Source organism: Scheffersomyces xylosifermentans (genome assembly GCF_036884685.1).
Source record: "Scheffersomyces xylosifermentans strain CBS 12540 chromosome Unknown RJT20scaffold_5, whole genome shotgun sequence".
Lineage (NCBI taxonomy): Eukaryota > Fungi > Ascomycota > Pichiomycetes > Serinales > Debaryomycetaceae > Scheffersomyces > Scheffersomyces xylosifermentans.
Genome location: NW_027042943.1, coordinates 128,126 through 140,189, shown reverse-complemented (window position 1 = coordinate 140,189; position 12,064 = coordinate 128,126). Strand labels below are relative to the sequence as shown.

Genomic DNA, 12,064 nt, shown 5'->3' with positions numbered 1-12,064 from the left:
AGCGCGGTTGGTTTTATAGGGAAGAACAGGTGAGGAGTGGAGAGAAGAGGCGAGGAGAGTAGGTAACGTAACATAAGATGGGTTTAAGGTTTGTGTTCTTTTGTTAGGAGGAGTAGATGTGTTTGTATGGATGGAGTATATATGGCTGGACTAGAGAAGAGGTGTCTTGGAGAGCTGGGAAGTGTGCAAAGTACGGTTTAGGTCCGATGAGTGGTAGCAGGTGAAAATATGGCGGGTGCAAAACCGTTGGGGTAGAAGTTAGCGTTGGTTGCGTTCAGTTACATGGATGTAGATGTATATATATATATATATGTAAATACTGGGGGTTTAGCTCTATAGTAAGCTAGTATTGAAAGCTCTTTTTTATAGTGTTTTACTTTGTATAGACAATATACATAAATGTCCTTATGTAGCCATTACCTGTAAAGTAGCTATTCAATACACTTCGTCATAGCTTTTTCCACGGTTTGCATAATATATACATACAAATGCATCGATGTTTATAACTTTTAGCTGCAAATAAGCTACTACCATATAAGTTTCTTTATACCTTTTACTTATAGAGATACCAAAAATTTCATCCCGTGCCATATAATACACTACTACTTTCTACTTCTATTCCTCCTCTTCACCTCCTACTATCAACACCATCCCCCCTTGCATACTAGCTGTCGGCTTAATGGACTTTAATATGTACATATTATATTTCAGCTATCACCTGTAACCATGATTATTGAATCCACTAACTATTTTTCACCTTCTATAGAATAAAACAAATACTTATAACCCCGTCGAAAATACTACCCACTGCTTTTCTCTTTATCCTCATCGTTTCATCCCCTCATCACTACCCCTGGCATACTCACTGTCGGCTTTAATGGCTTTAATTGGTTGCATCGTCCCGCATGAATGCATACCATTAGGGTGCAAATCGTGTGAACAATAGATTTAGACTGTACTACACCCTAGCATGATATGGTGTAGATTTAATATGGAACGGTTATACATTCTCTAAGATGCAACGGAGCTAAGAAAACCCAATTGTCAAAACTCTTGCTGATCTGATCTGATCCGATCTGAATCTATTCAACACTACTGCTACAGTTCATAGCCCCTTGCCCATTATCTTCAATACAAACCCGGTTACCTCGCAATCGGTCGTAATATTATTATAAAAACAAGAGCTGAGAAAGAAATAATGAGCTATCTTGATCTTCGTCACCTAAAGTGACAAAGAACTTATATAAGACAAATACTAGTACGAAACGACGACAACGCCCATGAAACGTTTATCGGTTTCAATTCCCCGACGTGGATAATTAAGTCACTAGCAAAGTCGACAAAAACTGCTCACACGGGGGTTCCAGCTATTCTTGTATCTTTGCTAGTTTTGTTGAAGTTAAAATACAACCATATTTTGGTCAACGATAGTTTGATATATCATTTTATCTAACTGAAATGAACGGCGATAGGGACAATGATGACAACCAACAAGATGATGACACCAAAGATGAGACACAATCTCATTTTGAAGTCTTTCCACCACATGTCTTTTCTGACTCTGTTGGCACCTCTTCTAAATCCTTGAGCGGAAATGGCTAAGTTGTCGGTCTTGTTTTCTATGGAATCCAATCTTTCACCTCTTTCGGCGACTTTGTTGATATTATCTCTCATAATTCCGACGGTGTCATCGATTTGCTAGAAGATGTTAGTAAAATAGTTCATAAAAAGCGCTGGAGACGAATTGAGATCATCAAAACAATCCATCATTGAAGCTTCCTGATCTGCATTGAAGTTCAGTAGACAAGGACGGATAATTCTAAGGATATTTCCTGGACTATCCCTTAAAAATCAATCATATCTCCCCTGAACGTGGTGCTTCAGCGAAAGTATCAAACTTCTTATAATCATATACTTACAGCCTGGATGGCGGCAGTTCTTGACTGCGATTGTTCTCCAGTGGTCTGGTTTGGAATATAAGGGTCATATGGTACGGAGGACGACATTGTGACGATGGTACAGTTTTCGGAATGGGTTTAGAATGGTTTTGACTATGTTTATTGATGTTATCAACTGGTTCTATGCTTGATGGTGGAGTGCACGGAACAGAAGGTGTTTAGGGTCGAAATGTGCTAATGATCTTCAACGAAAAACGGCGGCAAGATTTCAAAGCAGGGCAGGCCGGTAGCAGGGACTACTTAGTGATCTGATTGATTGATGGCAGTAAACGAAATGCTATATGAACAGCTGAAGAACAGAAAGAACACCGAGTCTCTTGGCCTTTGATTTTGATTCAGTAATTTTTCTGAGCCTGGGTTTCTTTTTTCTGGTAGTGACGTACTTTCGTAGCGAGAAAATGAGGTGATAGAGAGAGGAAAAAAGGGGCTGGTACAGAGATGTTAGTACGGAGAAGAGTTTGTACGGGGGAGAGACCGGTGGAAATTGCGGACAATGGCGAGAATTAATGAGAGATTTAGTGAGAGATTTTAGTGACAAAAACCACAAAAAAATCATTACTGACAAAATTGAATTAGGCAGTGCGACGTCACTAGATAGAGCTGCTGAGATTAAGGGCGGAGGATACATGAAGGATCAATGCGGGTGCAGTGTATTAATAGCATCCGATTAGGTAATACCATAACAAGCCAAAAGGGATCATCTCCCACACACCGACAGGAACCCACACAGAGCAGCAACCTATCCCATTCGGTATAATTGATATTTGGGCAGGCCAGTTGTAACGGCCTCCTAGTGCTAGAACGATATTATTATCAGCAATAAGCGGCTATTTTCACCCAGGATCCTTCGGCACAGCGGCCCTGAGATGACATGAATGATGCTGCTGAGTGGGATGCATCATGTTTTGCGGCAAATCGGGATTGATGTGCGGTACCCTACAACAGTAGGGAGAGAGATATGGTTAGCGAATTAGATTAGAGTGTAGATAGAAGCATTGATCTGTAGACAATACGATGTAAATTTATGATCCAGTGACCGCTAAACTGGACAAAGCCCAGAGAGGTTCGCCCAAAATCGGATGTTTTATGGGGTAGCCAGAACTCTAATACGATGTCCAATGATATGAACTGGCTCGTGATCTTAAACCTTAAAGTAATCCTTTTTGCAGCTTTTATTTGCAATAATCATGATTTGTATAAAACGTCAAATTGACAATAACTTATACTTGTGTTTAAAAGGAAATGCTAATTCGGGTTGTGCTACCTTCTACAGTTTGCTTGAGATCGGTCCCCTATTCTCTCCTACTTTTCAATAACCTCCTATCAGCAGCACACAGAGTATTAGAATCTTGAAATGTCATTCAGGTACTCAATTACACAATGAAACTATCAAATACATACATTTTAGCGATAGCCACAATCGATCCTAGAATAGGGGTACAAAAAGCCTTGCAACCGTTATCAGATCAACTTTTGGTCATCGATTAACTCTGCCTCGTTCATTTGGTTGCAAGAAACCGAGTGAAAAATCCAATGTACTGGTGCAAAATCTGATAAATGGTCACTGATTACCGAATTATTAGTCTCCTATTTGCGATTTGTACAATGCACTGCAAGACAAGACGACATTCTGTCTATCTAAACTCCTTTACCGAACATAGGCATCCTTGTACTGTAGGCCTCCCGTCGTTTGTCACAGACCAATCCTGTACTTGGAAGTGGCCATGAATTGGGCCAGTCGTGGCTTAGATCCCTTTCCAAGATCCCACTAGCTACCACCAGAAACACCTACCCATTGAAAAATCACCATCACAACCGTAGAATAATTGAACCGTTAGCCAATGTTCACCATTCAAAGGTGTTATAACCGATTTGTTTGCATCCACTTCCTGGACTTCTATTCTTTAATTACCCTCCCCCACTTGCTCATGATTACTGGATGTAGCATTAATGCAGAATGGAGTAAACCGTAAGGAGCTTGGACGCGTGAAAAAGGAGGAGGGAGAGACATTTTTGTGACGACAGTGGAAAATGCATGGGCTTACACATAGCGACCGAATTTGCCGGGTGGATAACAAAGAGACAGCCCGTATTTCGTGTGGCCGACACATTTTTCGACCTTTCAGTAAGACAACTGTCTCGTAACTATTTAACTACCAATATCGATTTCGTGGCAATAATTTCCGTCGTCCCAAGAATTGTCTTTAATATACAAATGTGCCAAAAATTTCACCTCAATTTTAGATGAAATGCCTTTACCAAAACCAATCTCCAGCACTCTAATTATACACCTCTCCTGAAAACTACCAAAACTATCTATTTTTCACAATAAGCCATTAACCAACAGCTAACAACCCACAACCAACAAACTATCAGGTCCACCTCCCAAATCCCAAATCTCGGCCAACGTCAGATTCGCCGCTCATCCTGGCTTTATCTCGTGTAACACTCGTATCCTGTAGATTCCACCCCGTTCGCTGCTACTACAACACTGCTGCCATAGCTGCCACCTACCCTCACTCACTATCAAATTACACCGCCAAATGTCGCATGTCGTGCAAATTTTTCATTGGGCACACTGCGGTTTGCCCTTTGATAATTTATAACCAACGCAGGTTCGTTGGATTTTTCCAAACACTCATTTCTCTTTTCTTCTGCTCCTAGTAGATAGTCTTTTCATTTGTATTTCTATTTTACAACCCTAATAAAACTCCTCATATAGATCAACATGGACGGTGGTATGTATACGTGGAATCAGAGTAGCCAATTCGGGCAATTGATTGATTGATTGATTGCCGCCGCGGTCTCGGCCGCCCAACGATGTGTTGTCATTCTGGCTCCGACAGTAGTGGGCAATGATCACTTCAGCACCAGAATTTGACAGTTTTCAGGATTCCAGGGGGTTGGATCCATCCAATTGGGATTCTTGGGCTGCTTTCCAGCGGCGATTCGTCTTCCTAGTCCAAGTCAACACCGTAGTCTTCGTCGTTGACACATACTGCTGGCGCCAGTGCATTTTTTTCCGTAGATCAATGTTAGTGAGACTACAAGAAAACCCCATCCAGCCCACGATTCTTGGCCCAATCGACGTCTCAGACCTTCCAGATCGGGTCCAACAACTCAATTGAGTATGTAGACTACATCTACGTGGTATTTGAGCGACCAATCCTCCGTTGGCCCTAGCACTGTTGTCGTCATGACTCCTCCTTACACGGGCCTTTCATTCGTCGACGGCGTATTTGTTATCGTGATCTCAATGATTTTTTCTGGTGAGATTCGTCCAATGAATATGAATTTTACTAGTGGGGGGAGAGTCAGTGGAGATGGGGAGTGAAAGGGTTGATGGATGGAGGACAATTGAGCGATCTCTGGTGGTGTGATGTGGTGTAGACGGAGGAAATATGGCCATAGGATAGCCAAAATGCGACAGGAAATCTACCACAATGAGATGGGTACGAATCCAGGTGACAGCACTCGGTGCCTGCTTCTACCACCTTCCCTCACCAATTGACTCCCTAAACCATTGCACCGATGCCTGAAATTTGACATTTCAACAGGAATCGGGTTCGACATCAACACCCAAAAATGCCCGAATTGACACATTTATAGTGCCCAATTGAACACCTTACTAACACCCCATATAGAAGAAGTTGCTGCTTTAGTTATTGACAACGGTTCCGGTATGTGTAAGGCCGGTTTCGCCGGTGACGACGCTCCTCGTGCCGTCTTCCCTTCCATCGTCGGAAGACCAAGACATCAAGGTATCATGGTCGGTATGGGCCAAAAGGACTCCTACGTCGGAGACGAGGCTCAATCCAAGAGAGGTATTCTTACCTTGAGATACCCAATCGAGCACGGTATTGTTTCTAACTGGGACGATATGGAGAAGATCTGGCATCACACTTTCTACAACGAGTTGAGAGTTGCTCCAGAAGAACACCCAGTCTTGTTGACCGAGGCCCCAATGAACCCTAAGTCTAACAGAGAGAAGATGACCCAAATCATGTTTGAAACTTTCAACGTTCCAGCTTTCTACGTTTCTATTCAAGCTGTCTTGTCCTTATACTCTTCTGGTAGAACCACCGGTATCGTTTTGGACTCTGGTGATGGTGTTACTCACGTTGTTCCAATTTACGCCGGTTTCTCCTTACCACACGGTATCTTGAGAATCGACTTGGCTGGTAGAGACTTGACTGACTACTTAATGAAGATCCTTTCTGAGCGTGGTTACACTTTCTCCACCACCGCCGAGAGAGAAATCGTCAGAGACATCAAGGAGAAGTTGTGTTACGTTGCCTTGGACTTCGAACAAGAGATGCAAACCTCTTCCCAATCCTCTGCTATTGAGAAGTCTTACGAATTGCCAGATGGTCAAGTTATCACCATCGGTAACGAGAGATTCAGAGCTGCTGAGGCTTTGTTCCGTCCTTCTGACTTAGGTTTGGAAGCTGCTGGTATTGACCAAACCACCTTCAACTCTATCATGAAGTGTGACGTAGATGTTAGAAAGGAGTTGTACAATAACATCGTCATGTCTGGTGGTACCACCATGTTCCCAGGTATTGCTGAACGTATGCAAAAGGAGATCACTGCCTTGGCTCCATCTTCTATGAAGGTCAAGATCATCGCTCCACCAGAGAGAAAGTACTCCGTCTGGATCGGTGGTTCTATCTTGGCTTCTTTGTCTACTTTCCAACAAATGTGGATCTCAAAGCAAGAATACGACGAATCTGGACCATCCATCGTTCACCACAAGTGTTTCTAACCTTGTGGCGTATTCTTGTTCTGTTTAACATTCTCTTACTCTATTTTCCAATGTTGAAGAACATAAATTTTTGTTAGTACTGCTTATTGTTATACTATTTTTTTGTAATAAAAAACTATATTATGTTAGTTGTTCTGCTTGCTGTTGATGTTCTCCTGTTTATATATTGTTATATATTCCAGAAAGAGTACTCTCGAAGAAAATGTATCATTGGTAGAATTAGTAGAGCTGAAGAGTGATGTAAGTAATTATGAGTTATCTACAAAATTTTTGATTCATTATGTTGGTGATTCATGATATGTAGATTCTCATATACATTATAGAATAATCTCAAAGTTTACACTCTGTTGCATTCCTCTTGATATAGATAGTGTATTTCTTCTATAAGGTACAACAATGCTACTACGAAAGTTCCCGCTTTCGCTTCAAGTCATGAATACCCTTATATCATTCCGATTTTGAGGAGGTATGGAGACAATCCATCCATGGGAAAGTATATTGACCTCCACTGAGAAATGCTCTTCGAAAGCCAACTCTTTCTGATCAACGATTGTATTTGAATATAATACATTGTTTTAAGCTAATCAACTCTAGAGTTCAATTGCCCTCTTCTGCTTCCTCATTTTCACTACTGTTGGTCAAATTGGCTTCAGCATTGCTTTCTCTTTCATGCCCTACCAGTGCATTGGGAACACTTCCTTGCTTTTCTTTTAATTGACTCATTCCATCGTAGAAATTCGACCATAGTCTTCCTACGTCATCGAATTCTTTCCCGACTTGAATGGATTCGTTGAGTGACCTATTCAAGATATCGAGATTATAAACAACACTGTCCATACTGTTGGAGATCTCTTGTATAAGGAGATCTCTTTGTTTTTCAAAGTATGAATGGGAAGACGAGCTTGTACCAACAGTACCAGTTCCGCCTACTGGTGGAGTTGACGAGCCCTTACTAGTCATTATTGTACTTATAATATAGCTAATGAACAAGAAGAAGAATCATATAATCTCTCCATAGTTAACAGAGGAGTGAAATATTTACGCGTATAGTGTGAGGCAATGTGCAGGATGGAGATTATTAGTGATGGGCTCTTCTCTATATCTATACTATGTAAGTGTATGGGTAAATGGATAGAAGGAAAGCATTGTTATTGCCATTGGAGAGGTAAGGAGAATTGAGGGTGGTGAAACCAATTTCCATCTACTTAAATACTCAATTTTAGTGAATTTAACTATGAGTGTTTACTGAAGCATTCCACCAAATCGATTCTACTCACGAAAATTATACATCCTCACTCAATAACCAAGGGGACAAGTCCATCATATCGACACAACAACACCCAAAAAAGGAACTCAGAAGTGTATTCCAAATCATCTCCAACACAAATAACCCCTAGAATCCAACCTTACAACTAATTCCATAACACACAACTACCCTAATACAACACCTTCCTCCATCAACGAAATGGGTGCAAAACAAACTCATCAGCAAATTCCATATCTGCATCCATGCCGCAGCTACAATTTTTAAGGTTAGACCTGCATATTGTCTAACATATAATGAAAAATTTAATGTATGATGATAAACTCAGTTCTTCTATTCTTTTTAAAATACCCAAAAGAGCTCTAGAGAAATGGCTAAGAAGGACAAGAAGTCAAAGGACGCCAAAAAGGCCCGTGCGGCCGAAAAGCAAAAGAAGGGACAGGCTAAGGCCGAAAATAAGTCCAAGAAGTTGGCGAAGAAACAAGGTGAAGAAGAGGAAGACGAAGATATCGATCAGATCTTAGAACAATTCGCCAAAGAACAAGAACTGTTCCAAGAAGTCAATGTTGAAGTGACTCATAAACCATCCAAGAGATTGAATCCTTCTATGGTTTCTAACCCGCTTCATGGAAAACGTGAACTTATCTTGTTTGGTGGAGAAAACACGAATGGTTCCATTTCCCATTTCTACAATGATTTGTACACTTATGCTATAGACAATAACACATGGAGAAAGATCTCCTCCAAAAACGCACCTTTGCCACGTTCTTCACATGCGATGTGTGCTCATCCATCTGGAGTTATCTTGATGTTTGGTGGTGAATTTTCGTCTCCAAAGCAATCCACTTTCTACCATTATGGTGATACATGGATTCTCGATGCGGATACCAAAGAATGGACTAAGATTGACCAGAAAAGAGGCCCGTCTGCTAGATCAGGACATAGAATGGCCGTGTGGAAGAATTATATTATAATGCATGGCGGTTTCAGAGACTTGGGAACCATGTCCACCTATTTAAATGATGTTTGGTTATTTGATATAACTACATACAAATGGGTACAAGTTGAGTTCCCACCAAATCACCCTATACCAGATGCCAGATCAGGTCACTCATTGCTTCCATGCGCTGACGGTGCTGTGGTATTCGGAGGTTATTGCAAAGTGAAAGCTAGAAAAGGATTGCAAAAAGGTAAGGTCTTGACCGATTGCTGGATGTTAAAAATGAAGGCTGATCCAAAGGCAGTAAGGTTCGAAAGAAGAAGAAAACAGGGGTTCAATCCTTCGCCTAGAGTAGGATGCTCATTGGTTTACCATAAAAACAGAGGTATTATGTTCGGAGGTGTCTATGACTACGAAGAGAGTGAAGAGCAGTTGGACTCTGAATTCTACAATAACTTATACTCTTATCATACCGAGACAAATAGATGGTACAACTTATCCTTGAAGCCTCAGAGGAAAAGAAAGGAACAGGTGAAGGAGAAGTCCAGAGACGAAGATTTGGAAGATCTCTTAAACTCTATTTTGGCCAAAAATAAGTTGAATGATGATGACGAAGATGACGAAGAGTTATCTCAGATCGAAGAGTTAAAACGGAGAGAAGAAGAGGAAGAGAAGGAGGAAGCTAACCAAGTTGATTTCCCGATAATGACACAATTACCTCATCCTAGATTTAATGCCACTACTTGTGTAGTTGACGATACTTTGTATATATTTGGAGGTATCTTCGAGAAAGGAGAACATGAGTTCAACTTGGACTCATTATATGCCATAGACTTGGGTAAATTGGACGGAGTTAAAGTTATTTGGGAAGACTTGTCAGCCTTAGATGAGGAATTAGAAGATTCAGATGAAGAAGACGATGACGAAGAAGACGATGAGGAAGATGAGGAAGATGACGAGGAAACCGATTCAAAATTAGAGGTAGAAGAAGAAGAAGAGGAAGAAGAAGAGGAGGAAGAAGAGGATGAAATTCCTGATCCTAGACCTTGGTTACCACATCCCAAACCATTCGAGAACTTGCGTGCTTTCTACAGCCGTACTGGTGCACAATTCTTGGAGTGGGCTATTTCAAGTCATAGAGAAGCAAGAGGTAAGTACTTGAAGAAAGCAGCTTTTGATTTGTGCGAGGACAGATTCTGGGAAAGAAGGGAGCAAGTTAGTATTGCGGAGGATAACTTGGAAGAGTTAGGTGGTGTCGGTGACATTATTGAGAAGGACACAACGAAGACTACTAAGAGAAGATAGAGAATATTATAGAAATTAGAATGAATGTGGACCGCAAGAGTTTACAATATTAAATAGTTTAGAACACTTTATAGCCAAATGGAGATCATAGAAAGATTCTTTATATCTCATTTAAGTATAAAGGTACTTATTATAAACTGCTCAATATTAATATAAATGTGTATTGTATAAATTCTATGGTACAAAATAGTATTTTATTGGAAATGAAGTAACCCGAGTTGTGTGTATTTAAGATTATGCAAAGTGGATTCCAACTTGATGGAAGGCATAAAGAAGCTTCAAGAAATCAGTTTGGTCCAACTTGGACGATCTCTTGTCGGAAAATTCAGTCTCAGTTAACACTTGTTCAATTTTAGCCTTCACGATATCGGTCATGTCAGCTTTGTCGTCAACCATGATGGTATCACCATCTGCAGATGCATTCTGGGTAGCTAAGAAGGTCTTGTAATTCTTCTCCAAAATCTCAATCACATTGTTAGATTTGAAACCAGCAGCAATGGTCTTGTTCTTTCTGACAAAACAGATTCTTAACAAACCATCCCATTCGTGAAAATCAATATTAGGTCTTGGGATTTTTACTTCAATTCTGACAACTGAAGATTCAACCTTTGGAGGAGGACGGAAATTGTTCTTACCGACCTTCATGATGTGGGTGACATTGGCCCACATTTGAACGTTGGCTGATAATCTACAATACAAAGAATCACCTGGTCTGGCCAATAATCTTAATGCAAACTCTCTTTGGAACATCAAAATCGATACTCTTGGCGGTCTTGGTTGGTTCAACAACTTGAATACCAAAGGAGATGAGATCTGGTATGGGGTGTTGGAAATGCAAACGTCGAAGTAAGGTAATTCAGTCTTCATGAAATCACCCAATAAGATCTCCAACTTCTTTTGTTGTGGAGTACCATGGACTCTCTTGGTCAATTCAGCGGCCATTCTAGGATCCATTTCAACGGCAACAACTTTTCTGGCTTGTTCAAGAATACGGACTGTCAAGTTACCGGTACCTGGACCAACTTCCAACACGATATCACTGGGTTTTATACCAGCTTTATCCACGATACCTTGGGCAACCAACGGATTTTTCAATATATGCTGACCCAAGTCTGTGTTGAATTTAAACACAGAGTTTAAATGCTTTTCGGCAGCCACTGTGGCCCCTGTTGGGGTTGGCGCCGAGGCAAACTTCTTCTTAGGAGCTTTGGCCATTTTCACTAAGGTTATTGTATACTTAAACTGTAATTAACCAGAGTATTTCAGGAATCAGATATCTCATCTCATTATATAAATTTTTTTGATATCCGGGATGAGGTTTGGTGTGAGAAATTTATTTCGGGCGTGAAATGCGAGGGGGTAACCGAGGGTGAATGGTGAAAGGGTATAGGCGATGATAAAGAGATGTAGAAGAACCGATTTAAAGATCTCTTTTATTGTATTTTTATTGATTTCTATTGTTTAGGGCACCCATGTGGTGGAATTAGTCGTCATAATTGCATTACTTACCTTCAGAGGTAGAATTGCTGTAATAGTGTTTGTGTTTACCGTGTATTTCTTGAGAGGGAGATATTAATAGTGCGTATTATATATGGGTGCAAAAGAGAATGAAGTTCTGTTAATTTAAATATGTATATTAACAGATATGCACAATGTGTTCAAACTGGTAAATCAAATTTGTTCAGTTGATCCTTGGATTGTCGATACGAATTATAAGTAGCTGTTCCTGTTCATTGCTTATTAGATGGTTGCGGTCCGTTGACCATATTCAGGCCAGTGGCTGTATCTTATTCAACTTCGCAAGAGATCCAACCCTTGCTTGAATACCAGCA

At 40.6% G+C, this 12,064-nt stretch overlaps 5 protein-coding genes across 5 annotated transcripts; 2 read left to right on the top strand and 3 right to left on the bottom strand. All coding sequences in view use genetic code 12, as the record gives it.

The window, feature by feature from the left end:
* Positions 1-1,020: 1,020 nt before the first annotated feature.
* Positions 1,021-2,120, bottom strand: RJT20DRAFT_46762 (SNAP receptor). Its single transcript, XM_064920263.1, has 2 exons — positions 1,920-2,120; positions 1,021-1,698 (listed from the first exon to the last, which is right to left on the bottom strand). Exons 1-2 carry the CDS (start codon positions 2,004-2,006, stop codon positions 1,450-1,452), a joined length of 336 nt encoding a protein of 111 aa, XP_064773483.1. The 5' UTR covers positions 2,007-2,120; the 3' UTR covers positions 1,021-1,449.
* Positions 2,121-4,446: 2,326 nt separating this feature from the next.
* Positions 4,447-6,989, top strand: ACT1 (actin). The gene is made up of 2 exons (XM_064920262.1): positions 4,447-4,696; positions 5,603-6,989. The coding sequence occupies exons 1-2, from the start codon at positions 4,687-4,689 to the stop codon at positions 6,721-6,723; spliced, it is 1,131 nt and encodes a 376-aa protein (XP_064773482.1). The 5' UTR covers positions 4,447-4,686; the 3' UTR covers positions 6,724-6,989.
* A 1-nt stretch (position 6,990) lies between these two features.
* Positions 6,991-7,705, bottom strand: DAD1 (Dad1p). The gene has a single exon (XM_064920261.1). The coding sequence runs from the start codon at positions 7,681-7,683 to the stop codon at positions 7,321-7,323; it is 363 nt and encodes a 120-aa protein (XP_064773481.1). The 5' UTR covers positions 7,684-7,705; the 3' UTR covers positions 6,991-7,320.
* A 615-nt stretch (positions 7,706-8,320) lies between these two features.
* RJT20DRAFT_128604 (uncharacterized protein) lies at positions 8,321-10,394 on the top strand. Its single transcript, XM_064917310.1, has one exon. It carries the CDS (start codon positions 8,358-8,360, stop codon positions 10,230-10,232), a length of 1,875 nt encoding a protein of 624 aa, XP_064773480.1. The 5' UTR covers positions 8,321-8,357; the 3' UTR covers positions 10,233-10,394.
* DIM1 (putative dimethyladenosine transferase) lies at positions 10,380-11,483 on the bottom strand. Its single transcript, XM_064917309.1, has one exon. It carries the CDS (start codon positions 11,445-11,447, stop codon positions 10,467-10,469), a length of 981 nt encoding a protein of 326 aa, XP_064773479.1. The 5' UTR covers positions 11,448-11,483; the 3' UTR covers positions 10,380-10,466.
* Positions 11,484-12,064: the final 581 nt, after the last annotated feature.